General features: G+C 41.4%; 1 protein-coding gene across 2 annotated transcripts; it reads left to right on the top strand.

The window, feature by feature from the left end:
• The first annotated feature begins 503 nt into the window (after positions 1-503).
• LOC21397460 (RNA pseudouridine synthase 2, chloroplastic) lies at positions 504-16,604 on the top strand. 2 transcript variants are annotated; one of them, XR_002902514.1, is made up of 9 exons: positions 504-912; positions 991-1,134; positions 1,917-2,153; positions 2,244-2,446; positions 3,118-3,196; positions 15,295-15,470; positions 15,573-15,675; positions 15,856-16,021; positions 16,315-16,604. XR_002902514.1 is itself a non-coding variant. In XM_024167984.1 (8 exons), the coding sequence occupies exons 1-8, from the start codon at positions 532-534 to the stop codon at positions 15,865-15,867; spliced, it is 1,335 nt and encodes a 444-aa protein (XP_024023752.1). In that variant the 5' UTR covers positions 504-531; the 3' UTR covers positions 15,868-16,295. The 2 variants fall into 2 exon arrangements, 1 of the variants encoding a protein (XP_024023752.1); XM_024167984.1 differs by lacking the exon at positions 16,315-16,604 and having other exon boundaries at positions 15,856-16,295.
• Positions 16,605-16,630: the final 26 nt, after the last annotated feature.

The following is a 16,630-nucleotide window of genomic DNA, read 5'->3' as shown; positions in this document are numbered from 1 at the left end:
TTTTTAATTATTTCAGTTATTATTTTAATAATATTATTATATTCTATATCATAATATATAATATATTATATAATAATATTGTTTTTATTATATTAAATATAATAATAAATATATATTATATTGTAATTATATATTATATTATAGTATAATATAATATAGTTGTAATTTTTAACTATCCACAACAATTTAACCTCATAATTTATCAAACGTTATGACGTTGATTTTAAAATCAACACAACTACTATAATTATAATTTACTAAACATTCAACTGCTTTTATAAAAACTGTTTCTTCTTTCAACACAACTAAAAGTAATTTTTTTAAAATCTACAACACTACTAAATTAGGCCAATATGTTATATCGACAACCGTTAAAATAATAAAATAAAATAAAAAGAAAAGTAAAACAAACACGAAAAATAGTAAAATACACATGAATCCCATATAAAAGGATACGCCGTTACCTTCCCTCCCTTTTTCTTTTACAATCACAATATACAAGCCTTCTGAAAGTAAAACGCAGGGTATAAAATGCTCTCCCTGTCTGGCTTATCTTCCTCCACAAAAGCTTTTCTCTCCTCTCCTTCTCTCTTCCTTTTCTTCCTTCCTCCAAACCCTAGAATCTCTGCATCGTCTTCCTTTTCCTTTCAATCTCCTCCTCGGATTCCGATTTCCTTTAGAGCCGGTTCTAGTTTCACTGGCGCCTCAATTTCCGACCGAAACGAAGAGGTTCTCGCCGGCGTCAGGCCTAATTTCGCCGGCGTGCGATTGGAGGCGACGGTCGCGGTCGATTCCGGCAAGGTCAGGCTCGATTCTTGGATCTCTTCTCGCGTTAGCGGAATCAGCAGGGCTCGCGTGCAGTCTAGCATCCGATTGGGCCTCGTTCGGGTTAACGGCCAGGTCGTCGATAAGGTAGTTCCGTTATTTCCTCAGATTCGTTTATGATTGTCTATTTCTTCAAGGTTTTACTCGATTGCTTGAATATTGCAGGTTTCGCAGAATGTGAAAACTGGCGACAAAATCGATTGCACAATCTCTGAGTTGCAACCGTTGAAGGCTGAAGCTGAGGATATTCCTTTAGAAATTGTGCATGAAGACGATAGCGTACTGGTTGTCAACAAACCTCCACACATGGTATGGCCTTCACTCTTCTAACGAGCTGCGTTTCAAGCTCTCGGCAAACTATATTTAGGATCGGAAAAAGGAATTTTCTCCGAATTGAAGTTTATATGTTGTGGACAGTAAGATCTGACCATAGGACTGCTTGTTTGGACTCTGGAGTGAAAAAAAAAAAAAATTGCTGATAAACCTTGCGGTCAAGGTTTAGGTCCTTGTTTAAGATCGACTAAAGACTGTTTGTTCTTATTTTTTGGAGGAATAAAAATTTTGAGAAACCTTACGGAGATTCATGTCAAACATTTATCTTCAGGTCATTGTATTTATAAATGTTGGAGGGAATTGCTGACTATCCTCACGGTTAAGACTTTAGATTCACATCGAGGCTAAAAAGTAAAAACACAAGGTTTTGTGCTTGATTACCTGCTCCATTGGATTTTGTATTAAAGTATTTTTCAAAGGTGTTGATGCAATGCTGAATTTGCTGAAAGGAAATGGAGGAAAACAAATGTGTAAAGCAAAATCTTAAAGCACGGTTTCTCTACCTGTGTTACTCTTGCCTCACTATGGCTGCAATTGTCTTTCTAGGCTCCCATCCTTAAAAGAAAAACGCAAGCAAAACAGTCGAAAATAAATAATTTAGTGATTTAAAGTTTCATAAATAAATCTAGCAATTCCAAGTGCCATCCTTTAATAACCAGATCGAGAAATTGATCGACTCCTGGTTTCATAAATCCTTATAGATGTCAATGTGGATAGAAATTTTGACATATTAAGTCACTTTCTTTCCTTTGGTTTAGGTTGTCCATCCAGCACCAGGCAATGCTAAAGGCACACTTGTGAATGGCATTCTTCATCATTGTAGTCTTCCTACAATTGCATTTTCACACCAGGAAAGTCTTTCTGATGATGAGGATACTTGTGATGATGAATTCAGGGGAATGTCTATGGATGCTAGCATTTCTGGAGCATCAGTGCGTCCTGGAATTGTGCACAGATTAGACAAAGGCACTAGTGGGTTGCTTGTTGTTGCAAAGGTAGCGAACAACTAATGTCAATGTTTACCATTTCATAGTGAGACTGACGTAAAGTTCTGGCAGTTCTAATTTTTCATGCTTTGATGACAGGATGAACATTCTCATGCGCATTTATCTGAACAATTCAAGTTGCACACTATACATAGAGTATATGTTAGTCTTACTTCAGGTGTGCCCTCCCAACTTTCTGGACATATTGAGGTTCCAATCGGTCGTGATCCAAATAATCGGATTCGTATGGCTGCTATACCAGGAGCAACTAATAGTAAACGAGCTCGACATGCTGCTAGTAGGTGATTTATGGTCCTTCATTCTACCAATGATCATGCTATGGATTATGAGGTTTATCTTGGTCCTTGAATTTAACTATTAATGGACAATTCTAACTGATTATTGTGTTTCTCTGTAGTTTCATATGTAATATGGCTGAATTTGTTTTATGGCTTGAGTCTGATTAAAAAGTAATTAGGCTTGCCATGAAACTAATCAGCTTGTGTTCCATAAATTGACCTCAAAACACTCTTAATGAAATGATTTTAGGTGTTTCAGTCCTTAGGATTCTTACCACATTGCTATTGGAAGAAAACCTTTTGTTCCTGTATCAGTGTGATCTAAAACTATTCCATTGTTATTAATGGTATTCGCTGTGTGATCTTTGAATCTAGTTGCAATCTCAAAATTAGATCACGCTTGTCTACGCTGATTAAGGGGAAATGCAGTTTACTCAATGATTATATTGGTATATTTATTTATGTTTGTATGAGTGTCACTTTCGTTTCTGTGCTATATATAAATTTTTCACACATGACAGGTAGTCCAATGATAATTGTCGTGGGAATTTCATATGATGTTCTTACTTGTATACAATCCATTGTTGAGTTCCTAGGCTCCATGTAAATTGGAACTTTGGAAGTCAAGTCTTTTTGGGCTCTGATACATGCTAGAGTTGTTTGAATCATTGCAGGTATAAAGTAATTGAAATACTTGCTGCTGGTGGTTCTGCATTGGTTGAGTGGAGATTAGAAACTGGGCGCACCCATCAGGTGAGTGCACACTTCAGAAACTTTCATAAATAAGTTAATTGAAACCATGTAGTGAAACCATTGTGTTGGGCACCGATTATTCTGCATAATTTGAAACAAATTAGTATATACTTCTCATTGCCTACCAAATTCAACTTGGAGACATACCTAATTTGTGTGGGCAATGTATCTTTGCTTCTCTATCAAAGAAAGAATTTGAGTTTCTACAGCAAAACGGTAAGACAATGCATGTCATCTGTCATCAACTTCGGGTCACCGTTAGATATCATTTCATTTAATGTATGGCATGGATTGGTGAGATTTTCTAACTGGTGCGAAGATTTTCTTATTTTTAAGTACACCAACTCTGCAGATGTTATATCTAAGCCATTCTTCCTTATTGTAATTTGTTACAGTTGTAACCAAGAACCATAAACCAAACTCATAAGAACTCACACAAGAATGAAGAAGAAAATTGAGTACTTTATTTCTGACTTGCTTCAAGAATTACAAACTTGCTTCTTTCTAATTCTCTCACTAGAAATCTCTCTGCCAAGTCTTTCTGTTAGGCCTCCTATTACGTTGGTCTATGCTAGGAAGAGGGGCCGTAGGGGGAAATCGCAGGAAACAGGGGAGGGAAGTGGAAATATGGGAAATGGGTGCTGATGTGTCAAGTTACTTACGAGTTGTTAGCTTGGGGGTATTTAGACACTAGAGGAGGGGTGAGAGAGTTGTCTGTGAATTGAGTCATTTCTGTTAGCAGACCATTGGAGGCAGGGGAACCTCAAATTTCCCACTTGTACTACTTTTCCTTTTCTATTTCCTTCTGTATCTTCCCTGAGAAAGGAATCCTTCTCTCAGGGAACTCGTTAGTGAGAATTAATAAAAAGAACTTGACCCATTTTCAAGCAATTTCTCTCTACTGTGGGAATTATCTGAGTGTGCAGGGACCTAACAATTTGGTATCATAGCGGTTGATCCATGGCGGACGCTTTCGGCGAACGACCACCGGAGGAGGAGATGTCTCGGCTCGAACAGCGAATGGATATGTTTTATGAGGCGCTGCAGATTGTGGAAGCTTTGACAGAGCCTCTCCCTAAACTCCAAGAAGAGATGGCTGAGATTGGCATCCATATGGGAGAGGTACAGGGATCGGGATCGGTACGACAGCTGGAGAATCTTTTGCTCCGGCAAGCGGACCTTCTCCAGCGAAACCCACACCCTCCACCACGGTTTGACGCGGGTCAGCAGCGATTCCCCGACCTTCGTCGGCTGGGCCCGAACATTCGGCCAGTGTCGCCGCCTCCGCCTCCGAGCACCCCGGCGATACGAGCGGGAATACATGCAGGAGACACCACCGCTGCCGAGGATGGGCTGAACACTGGGGAAGGAGGCTAGAGATGCCAATATTCCAGGGAGAAGACCCCCAAGGATAGGTGTTTAGGGTCGACTGGTACTTTGCTGTGAATGACGTGGAGGAGGAAGAGAGGGTGGTGGTGGCTTTGGTACGCATGGAGGGGAGAGCTTTGGGATGGTTCCAATGGGCAGACGTGCAAGAACCGTTCAGATCTTGGCGTGAACTTCGCGCGACTGTGCTGCGTCGTTTCGGTCGTGCCAGGGAAGTCGACCCGGTGGAGCAACTGATGGCTCTCAGGCAGTGGACGTCGGTGGCAGAATATTGGGATGAGTTTGAATCAACGGCGGCGCAGATGCAGGGAGTCCCTGAAGCCATATTCAAAGGGGCTTTCCTTCATGGGCTCAGGGAGGATATTCGGGCTGAACTGAAGATGCACCGGCCCAATCATGAGATGATGGATCTGGCCCAGTAGGTGGAGGCTCGCAATGAGGCAGCGGATCGGGTTTGAAGGAATAGAATGGGCCGTGGGCCTAGATCCGAGTATTTGGGGCGCTTGGGGGATCCTCTGAAGGCCGCAACACGGGTTCCTACTCACCCGAGGGCCCCCTTCGATCCAAACCTCAACATAGGGCGGTGCTAGGGCATGGAGCTCGGTTGGGTAGTGGAATAGGGTCGAATCCCCCTTCTGGCGAGGCGGCGGCGTACCGGCGGCTCACTAAGGAGGAGATCCAGCAACGGAGGGCCCGAGGGCTCTACTTCAAATGCGACGAGAAGTTTGGCCCGGGACACCGATGCAAGAATCGGCAGTTACGGGTTCTCATTCTGGCAGATGAAGGTGACGAATCGGGGGAGGACAGTGAGGATGGCCAGGAGCCGTTGGCGGTGGAGGACAAAGGAAAGGAGATCTCGAACGCAAAGGTGGATTTGTCTTTAAACTCGATGCGGGGGGTGTCCTCCTCCAACACTATGAAGCTTCGGGGACGAATCGGTGGCCGGGAGGTCGTGGTGCTAGTGGACAGCGGCAGCACCCACAGCTTCATCTTGAAAACAGTGGTACGCGAGCTGCACTTGCCAATGGACTCCACGGTAAGTCACAATATTTTGGTAGGCAATGGGTTGAGCGTCAAGCAATCGAGAATTTGTCGGGAAGTTAGTGTCTGGATCCAAGGTCACTTGGTGGTGGAGGATTTCTTTTCCTTCGAATTGGGCGGGGTTGATTTGGTCTTAGGGGTGTCGTGGCTCAGCACCCTTGGAGAGGTACTGGCGGATTGGTGTAAGTTCCTAATGAAATTCCGAGCAGGGCCAACTTGGGTGGTTTGGCGTGGTGACCCAAGTTTGTGTTATGCACTGGTCAAGATGAGTTCCTTAGTCAGGGCACTGTCTCCGGCCGGAGCAGGGGTGTTGGTTGAAGTATGTGAACTCTCGATGCAGCAGCCGGAAAAGGAGCACAGAGCGGTACCGGAGGAGGTGCAGATGGTGGTGGACAGATTCGAGGAGGTGTTTGATAATCCCACGGGGCTGCCACCACACCGGGGACGGGACCACAGGATCTTTCTGAGGGAGGGCACCGATCCGCCCAATGTTCGGCCTTACCGATTTTCCCGCAAAATCAGAAGGGAGAGATAGAATGGTTGGTGATAGACATGTTGGCTTCCGGTATCATATGGCCCAGTAGCAACCCTTACTCCAGCTCGGTCCTCTTAGTCAAAAAGAAAGACGGAAGCTGGTGTTTCTGTGTAGACTATCGCTCGCTGAACCAAGTCACGATCCCTGACAAGTTTCCGATTCCAATGATCGACGAATTGCTCGATGAACTCAATGGGGCGGTAGTGTTTTCAAAATTGGACTTGCGAACAGGGTACCACCAAATCAGGGTGCATGAGGCCGACATTGAGAAGACGGCTTTTTGAACGCATGAGGGCCATTATGAGTTTTTCGTCATACCCTTCGGCTTGACGAACAGCCCGGCCACTTTCCAAGCCTTCATGAATAGAATCTTCCGTCAATATCTTCGGAAGTTTGTTCTTGTGTTCTTCGACGACATTTTGGTGTACAGCTGCTCATGGGAGGAGCACCGCCAACACCTCTCCGTGGTCCTCCAAGTTTTGTAGTGCGAACGGTTATTTGCCAATAAAAGGAAATGTTGTTTCGGCCAGCCCCAATTAGAATACCTGGGCCACATCGTTTCAGCTCGTGGAGTGGCTGCCGACCCTTCCAAGATTTAGGTAATTACCTCTTGGCCCCCTTTGAGCAACGCCTGGGAGGTGCGAGGATTTTTGGGGCTCACCGGTTACTACAGGCGGTTTGTCAAGGGCTATGGGATGATCACACGGCCACTAACGCAGCGGCTCAAGAAGAAGGGATTTGTCAGGACGGAGGAAGCAGGCCGAGCATTTGACGAGCTCAAGTTGGCCATGACTCGAATTTCGGTTCTGGCCATGCCAGACTTCTCGAAGCAGTTCGTTGTTGAGACTGAAGCTTCGGGCAGTGTGTTGGGAGCAATGTTGATGCAAGAGGACAGGCCCATTCAGTCTATAGGCAGCATACATATTCTGCAGTTCTCCAACCTATTGAGACCGTCCATTTTCTGTCTCATCCAGCGACGTTGCAGCGGTTGTTTCTACCACCTCCGACATCTTCCAAAGCAGTTTTGAAGGCAATTAAGGCTAGTCCTACACTGCAGACTCCACCAGCGATGGAGGTCGATTTGATTGGAACAATTTCTGGCGGCAACCGTGATAATTGATAGCAACCTTCCCTTGAGACAGCTATCTAATGACTCCGGTGATGAAGGTCGAACAAGGAAACAATTCCGGTGATGAAGGTCGAACAAGAGACCAATTCCGGCGATGAAGGCTAAATATTAATCCCAGAGATTCAAGCCTTAAGGTTCTGATACCATGTGGAAAAATAGGAGAAGAAAAAATATTTCTTATTCTCTGAAATTAATTTTATACTGCCGGCCCTCTTAGGGTTTTATATATAAAAGTAGAATCTCCTAGATTACACCTTATCCCATTATTCATGGGATATCAAGAAACTAACTGATTACCTTAATCCTAAGGATACAAAATATAAATTTCAAACTTTCTTAATATATCCTATTTACAAAATCAATAGATTGCGTTTCCCACATAATCCATTTCCTCTTTCATTGCCTGCTTTCATCGTTCTTTTTTTGGACTGTTAATAGCTTGTTCATAGCTAACAGGTTCATTGATTTCTTCTGCTACATTCAATGCAATGGCAGTGAGGTCTACATACCCGTACTTGCTAGGCGGTCTTATGTCCCTCCTCTGTCTATCTCTGGCTAAGCAATACTCATGCTGATCTGATCCTCCTACTGATGGCTGATCTGATCCTCCTACTGATGGTTGATCTCCATTTAAACTTGTCTTAGCTTGAGTTATGCCAGCTTGCTCCAAAGGCTCCACCTTAAATTTTATTCCCTCATCAGATGTCTACTTAATTCCTCTATCTGACTGCAGCCTCAAGTCTATAAAATTGAGTCTCATTAAAAGTTACACCCTGCTGATAATCTTGGGCTCTTCTGTTCCAGCATTCCAAAGTCTGAAGCCCTTTACACCATCTTGGTACCCTAGAAAAATGCACTTCCTTGCCCTTGGTTCCAACTTACCTTGTTTGCACATGCCACACACCCAAACACTTTCAAGTTTTCATAGCTGTCAAATTTTCCAGACCACATTTCTAATGGCGTTTTAAACTGTATTGTTGAGGATGGACATCTATTAATCAAATAACAAGCAGTTTTAACTGCCTCTGCCCAAAAGGTCTTAGGTAGTCCAGAGACAAAAAACATACATCTTACCCTTTCCAAAATAGTCTTATTGAACCTCTCTGCATGACCATTTTGTTGTGGAGTACCCCCAACTGTAAGCTACTTAGCAATCCCCTTGAACTGCAATATTCTTTGAACACTCCAGAACAGTACTCTAATCCATTGTCAGTCCTAAGCCTTTTAATCCTCTTACCAGTTTGATTCTCAATCAAAACAACCCATTGCTTAAAAGTTTCCAGCGCTAAATCTTTATTTTCAAAATGAATACCCACACTCTACGAGAGTAATCATCAATCACAGACATAAAATATCTTGCTCCACCTATAGACACAATTCTTGAAGGCCCCCATAAATCTGAATGCAGATAGTCCAGTGTGCCCTTTGTTCGGTGTTCTCCAATCCCAAACTTGGTTCTGCAAGATTTTCCAAACACAGTGCTCACAAAAGTCTAGTTTCTTCATCTTCTCCTTTTCCAGCACTCCCTAGTTTCCCAATTCTTGAAGCCCCCTCTCACTGACATGTCCCAATCTGAAGCCAGAGTGAGGTGTGGTCTTGAATCACCTTTGAGGCCACTGCAGCACTTCCAATCACAATCTTGCCATGGAGCAGATACATGCCATTTACCCTAGTTCCTTTCATGAACACCATGGAACCCTTTACCACCTCCAATCTCTCATTTTCTGCCTTGAATGTGAATCCCTCTGAGTTAAGCATTCCTAGAGAAATCAAGTTTCTCTTTAACTCTAGAACATGCCTCACATTTTGGAGCCTTCTTTCACATCCATCTGCCATCAAGATTGAAATAGTGTCAGTTCTTAAGACCTTACATTATTTCCCAGAAGGACCTACCCAAAATCTTGTTTCTTGTAATTGGAAATCCATGATTCATGAGGTGTCCTGTGAAATGAACACCCTGAATCCAAGACCCATTCATTCCTTGCATCTGTATCTGCCACTGTGAGGACTTTTGCACTTTGATAACCTTCAGAAACAACATCTGCATCTCTATCTGATTGAGTCTTTTCACTGGGCTTCTTCTTATTTCTCTCAGGGCAATTCCGTTTAAAATGCCCCTCCTTGTGGCAGATAAAACACTTTAGTTTTCCTTTTGACTTGGATCTTGATGACTGATACTTGTTCTTGAATTCCCTCCTCTGATCTTCCTCTTGCGAATAATCCCTCGCTTGATGAATCCCCAGATCCGTCCCCCTTTGCCTCAGATTTCTTTTTGAGCTCCTTGGACATTAGGGCAGTTTGAACTTCCTCCAATGTCAAGCTATCCCGCCCATAAACCAATGTATTTGAGAGGTTTTCATAGGCACTGGGTAGGGATTTCAACAGTAACAATGCTTGATCCTCATCATCGACTTTAATATTGATATTTTCAAGATCCAAAATTACCTTATTAAACTTGTCCAGATGCTCCTCAATTGTTCTTCCCGACGGCATTTTGAACGTTTACAACCTTTGTTTCAAGAACAACCGATTAGCCAGCGATTTCGTCATGTAAAGGCTTTCGAGCTTTGCCCAGATCGCCACCGCAGATTTTTCTTTCGAAATCTCCCTCAGAACTTTATCTCCGAGACACAAGATCAACGCGCTATGAGCTTTATCCATAATCTGCTTCTTCTTTGGCTCCGATAAGGACGACAACAGATTCTTTTCTCCTCCCAGCGCGTCTTTAAGTCCTTGTTGAACTAGGAGTGCTCGCATCTTCAACCTCCATAAACCAAAATCGTTCTTTCTTGTGAATTTCTCAATATCAAACTTTGCCATTGTCATTCTTCATTCTCAGAGCAAGGCTCTGATACCAGTTTGTTACAGTTGTAACCAAGAACCACAGACTCAGCAAACCAAACTCATAAGAACTCACACAAGAATGAAGAAGAAAACTGAGAACTTTATTTTTGACTTGCTTCAACAATTACAGACTTGCTGCTTTCTAATTCTCTCACTAGAAATCTCACTGCCAAGGCTTTCTCTCTCTAAGTTTTTGTTTGTTCTATTACAAAATGTGGAAAACCAAAGATTCTTGTCCTGGTTTCTAGGATTTCACAGCTGTAAATTAGTATTATATTACTGTAATTAGTGTGATATGTTTCCTAGAATAGAAGTATATTTTAGGTGTTTCCCGTTTTCTCTTTTAGGTAGGTCGACACATTAATTCCCTTGATTACAGGGAATGTTTTTTTTTTTCTTCTCTTCTCTGCTATTTATATGTACGTTCTCCTATTCAGAAAATTAATGAAGATACAAAATTTCATTCCCAAAAATCTTCATGGTATTAGAGCAGCCTCTGAACCTTTCTTCCAGAGACCTTTGCCGTCCCTAAACCCTTCAGAAAACTCCTCTTTCCGGTTACCAAACAACAACATGGACACAAGAAAACAAGCCTCACCCTCGTCCAAGGATACACCCGGTTCTGAAATCCTCATTCCCAGCAATCACGATGGCATCTCTCTTCCCATTACAGGTCATAAACTGAATGGGAACAACTACCTTTAATGGTCGCAGTCCGTCAAGATGTACATCTGCGGGAAAGGAAAGACAGAGTATCTCACCGGTGAAGTCATTCCACCAAAGGCAGGAGATCCAAAATTCAGAATCTGGAAGACCGAGAATAATATGGTCATGTCTTGGTTAGTCAACTCAATGACTAACGAAATTGGTGAGAACTTTTGCTCTATGACACGGCTCATGAAATTTGGGATGCAGCAAAGGAGTTTTACTCGAGTAAAGAAAACACTTCGGAGATATTTGAGATTGAAACTATCCTCCACGATCTTTGTCAAGGAGAATTGTTTGTCACCCAATATTACAATCTCCTCTCCCGCCATTGGCAGCAATTGGATATGTTTGACACCAATGGGGCTGCACTGGTGATGCAAAGAAATTCAGGAGAAACAGGTTTGTGGATTGTTGATTCCGGTGCATTTGACCGTATGACGGGAGATGCCACTCTCTTCCGAAATTACAGTTCAACCAAAAACAATCTTACAATAAAAATTGTTGATGGATCCCACTCTAAAGTTGCTGGAACAGGTTCTATCGTTATTTCAAAGGATCTAACACTAAACTCAGTCCTTCATGTTTCCAATTTGGATTGTAATCTCTTGTCAGTAAGCAAACTCACTCAAGAACATAACTGTGTTACTAAATTTTTCTCGGATGTGTGTGAATTTCAAGATTTGGATTTGGGGAGGATGATTGGCAGTGCTAAGGTGTGCTCGGGTCTTTATCTTCTCAAAGTTGATGAATCTCCTAGAAGACAAACTCACAATGCAGTATGTGTTGAGTCCACAAGTCAGTCCAATGAAAAATCTATTTCTATTAAGAATTCCAATAAGAATGATGTAATCATGTTATGGCATTATCGTTTAGGCCATCCCAATTTTATATACCTCAAAAAACTGTTTCCATCCTTATTCATGAATAAAAACCCAAAAGACTTTCTTTGTGAAGTGTGTCAAATTTCCAAACATGTTCGTAATTCTTACCACATCTAACCTTACAAGGCATCTCATCCTTTTTCAATGATTCATAGTGATGTGTGGGGGCCATCTAAGATATAAAATATTACTGGAACTAGGTAGTTTATTTCATTTGTCGATGATCACACAAGGATTACTTGGCTGTTTCTCATGAAAGAAAAATCAGAAGTCGGTAATATATTCAGGAAGTTCAACGCTATGGTCCAGACACAATTCCAAACCAAAATACAAGTGTTGAAAACTGATAATGCAAATGAATATTTTGAGACTTTTTTGAGTGATTATCTTGCAAATCAGGGCATTGTCCATCAAAGTTCATGTGTCGACACACCCCAACAAAATGGTATTGCCGAAAGGAAAAACAAACACCTTCTCGAAGTTGCCTGGTCTCTAATGTTTACCACACATGTTCCCAAATTTTTCTGGGGGGAGGCAGTCTTAACAGCTGCTTACGTAATTAATAGGATGCCTTCTAGAGTCCTAAAATTTCAAACACCTTACCAAGTCCTCCGTTCCTTTCCTAACACCCATGTCCTGTCAACTCTTCCAATGAAAGTCTTTGGTTGTTCTGTGTTTGTCCACATACATGTACAACATCGTAGCAAAACTTGATCCTAAAGCCCTCAAATGTATTTTTGTCGGATACTCCTCCATTAAAAAATGGTATAAGTGTTACTTTCCAGTTACACGAAAGTTCTACAACTCCATGGATGTCACTTTCTTCGAGCAACAACCTTATTACCCCAAAACCAATATTCAGGGGGAGAAATCTATTCAAGAATATCCGTTTTGGGCTATTGATGTGTTAGTCTTCCGGTGCTCATACTCCATCTCCAATCCAGTTACCTCCACCAAATCAGAATCAGAGTCCAATACCTCTTGTCCAATCCGAACTTGAGTCCCAAACAGAACTCCAAACAACTCAATGTCTCACACAACCTGTAACAAATGAGTTACGTGTCTATACTAGGAGAAACAAGACTCAAGGAGGGAAAGAACTGCAGCCACCTGATCAAGGCCATGAATCCAATCCGAATCTAGAAACTCAGAATTCACCAGGTAACACTAGTCCCAGTCCTGCTCCTAGTGATCTTACTGATAATGATCTTGATGGGCATATAGCCTTGAGAAAAGGCACAAGGTCTTGCACTAATCATCCCATCTATAATTTTGTCTCTTATGGAGGATTATCACCTAGTCACCGTGCATTTGTTAGCAATCTTGACAAGATACAGGTTCCTAGCACAATACATGAAGCTCTCAGTGTACCAAAGTGGAAGACAACTATTTGGGAAGAAATCAGTGCTCTTGAAAAGAATAGAACTTGGGTAATATCTGAATTGTCACCAGGAAAACGTCCTGTTGGTTGTAAATGGATCTTTACCGTAAAACATAATGCAGATGGGAGTGTCAACAGATTCAAAGCTCGCTTTGTAGCAAAGGGATTCACTCAATCTTACGGGATTGACTATCAGGAGACTTTTGCTCCTGTAGCCATTGTCAATAAAATTCGTGTGTTGCTTTCACTAGCATCCAACCTAGATTGGCATCTCTACCAGTTGGATGTGAAAAATGCTTTCCTTAATGGAGATCTAGAAGAAGTAGTATACATGGAGATACCCCCAGGTTTTGACACTTCAGCAACCAACAATAAAGTCTGCAAAATCAAGAAATCTCTGTATGGACTCAAGCAGTGACCTAGAGCATGGTTCGAAAAATTTACTAAGGCGGTTAAAAGGTTCAGGTATGATCAGTGTCAGGGCGATCATACTATGTTTGTTAAACACTCATCCTCAGGGAAGAAGGCTATTCTCATTGTGTATGTTGACGACATTATCCTAACTGGAGATCATGATGAAGAGATACTCAAACTCAAGAACTTCTTAGCCAAAGAATTCGAGATTAAAGACTTGGGTAATCTCAAGTATTTTCTTGGCATGGAAGTAGCACGATCAAAAAGAGGAATCTCTATTTCTCAACGGAAGTATGTACTAGACCTTTTGAAAGAGACAGGAATGCTAGGATGCAAACCAGCTGACACGCTTATGGACTCTACAATAAAGGTGGGAAGCAAGAATGATGGGGCTCCGATTGACAAAGGGAGATATCAAAGATTGGTTGGGAAACTTATTTATCTCACACATACTAGACCAGATATTAGCTTTGCTGTGAGTGTGGTAAGTCAATTCATGAACAATCCTACAGAAGAACACATGGAGGTTGTATACAGGATTCTGAGATACTTAAAGATGACACCGGGTCTTGGATTATTTTTCAAAAAGATTGCGAGTAAGGAGATTGAAATTTTCACTGATGCTGATTGGGCCGGATCAGTAACTGACAGACGATCTACCTCAGGATATTGTACTTATGTTTGGGGAAATTTGGTTACTTGGCGGAGCAAGAAACAATCAGTTGTGTCTCGAAGCAGTGCAGAAGCAGAATTCGGGGCCCTTGCTCACGGCATTTGTGAGGGAATATGGTTAAGAAGAATATTGTTTGAGCTAAGAATCCCTTTCACTGAACCAATGAAAACGTTCTGCGATAATCAGTCTGCCATCAGCATAGCAAAGAACCCAGTGCTTCATGACAGGACGAAGCACGTGGAGATTGATAGACATTTTGTCAAAGAGAAGATAAAGGCCGGCGTAATATCTCTTCTGTATATCCCAACTACTCAATAGACTGCAGATATTCTAACTAAGGCTGTACCAAAGAAGACATTCGAGGATCTTAATTCCAAGCAAGGTTTACTCAACATCTATAACCTAGCTTGAGGGGGAGTGTGGAAAACCGAAGATTCTTGCCTAGTTTCTAGGATTTCACAGCTGTAAATTGGTATTATATTGCTGTAATTAGTGTGATATGTTTCCTAGAATAGAAGTATATTTTAGGTGTTTCCCGTTTTCTCTTTTAAGTAGGTCAGCACACATTAATTCGCTTGATTACAGGGAATGTTTTTTTTTTTCTTCTTCTCTTCTCTGCTATTTATATGTACGTTCTCCTATCCAGAAAATTAATGAAGATACAAAATTTCATTCCCAAAAATCTTCACAAAATGACTTTACACCGCTTACTTAGCTTTATACACCTAAGCCATCACCGACTAACCCACTTGTAACAATTATTACACTTAAGACTATTACAATTAATGTTGTACACTCAATTGTCCACGATAGCTACTCAAAACTTTTAATCAACGGCCACAGATGCTTCAACATAATTGGTTTTTGGATTTTTTTTTTTAATCACGCCATCGTCAATGTGATTGTCAGATCCGTCTTTGTTAGGACATTTTTAGAACCAACTTGGAATCACAGATGGTTTTTAAGTTTATAATTGGCAGACGTATCCTATTTCTGAAATGTTGACAAGTATAGCATCAATTATATTACTTTATTGTGCTTTGTCATCACTCCCTTCAACATCTGCATAATTCGCTCACGGTTGCTCCTCCCTGTTTCCAAAGTAGATACGTGCACATGCGAAGTACTTGGGTATTCCTCTATTAGGCGATGAGGTGTATGGAGGGGCGAAGAGCATGGCTTTGTCACTGCTTCGGTCTAAAACTCCCTCTAGCTGTCATGGTCAACTCTCAAAGCTGGTCTCTGGATTCAAGAGGCCTTGTCTCCATGCTTTAGCTCTTGGGTAGGGTGAAGACCTGTACTTGATATGATATTTCCTTTTCAAATGACGAGTGATATGTTTAGTAATGCTTATTCCTTACCCATGCCGGCAAATCTTTTGTAGGTTTACACATCCATATACAAAGAAGAACATACAGTTTACATGCCCACCTCCTGCAGATTTTACTGAGATATTGAGCCAACTTCGAAAATTTGGCGACGTTAAGGTATTTTCTCCTTATAAAACAATCAAGCGTTTTGCAGTTTATGCTTTTAGTAATAAAGTAAAAAAACAATGTTAGAAGCAATACAGTAGGATTCTACGGGAAGGAACTACTTGTCTTATCCCTCGAGATTAACTTGGAAGTGGTATCCATTTTCGCTGACATGTAAGTGTTTGTCCGCAGCATTCTGCTTAGATATTGTCCGTTCTTGGTAACCTTAAGCAAGACACTACCAGGTGAATAGAAAGTTATGACAGTGAAGTGTGAACTACATTTTCATCGCAAGAGTGGATCAATAGTTGAGAATATGCCCGCAGAACATATCGGACCATAGCCATACCGAAAAAAGGTAATCTCACTAGCTTTTAGCTTTTCATCCAATTATTAAATACAAGCTTATGCTTCTTAGACTATCGCGCTATCGTGTGATGACATGTACTTGTAATAAGAATTAATGAAATTTTGGGTCTAATAACTCCAAACACTTGTGATATATGTCGTTATAGTAACTAGTTGGCCAATTGCCATTGTGGTTGCGATTTAAAGAAAAATAATCTAATTTTTTTTGGTAGATTTCATTTTTTCTGGCTGCAATTGTGGCATTATTACTGTGTTCAACTTATTTCTTTCTAATTTGATCAGGACTCAGGTTTCTCTACAATAACCTCTGCAAAGAAGTGTATAAGGGCTGAAAAAATCTTGGTAAGGGGGTCCAAAAAAAAATTCGTTGGATCTTTAAAAAGCCAGTCAAACGGATTTTTTTGCCAAAAAATAAAAAAGTCTTAGCGGATCTTAAACAAGGACCTTAAACAAAAGATGTGGTGAGCTCAAGTTCCATGATTTCACTATCATCGTTGTAGCAAAATTTTCGGCCCATTCACATTTTCCCGGGAGTTTATCGTTGCTTAAAGAAGATCACAACTTATTCTCGTTTTTTTTTTTAAAAAAATTTTAAATG

This window comes from Morus notabilis, unplaced genomic scaffold (assembly GCF_000414095.1).
Source record: "Morus notabilis unplaced genomic scaffold, ASM41409v2 Scaffold396, whole genome shotgun sequence".
NCBI classification, from domain to species: Eukaryota; Viridiplantae; Streptophyta; class Magnoliopsida; order Rosales; family Moraceae; genus Morus; species Morus notabilis.
Note: the sequence above shows the minus strand (reverse complement) of the source record. Positions and strands in the feature narration are given on the sequence as shown.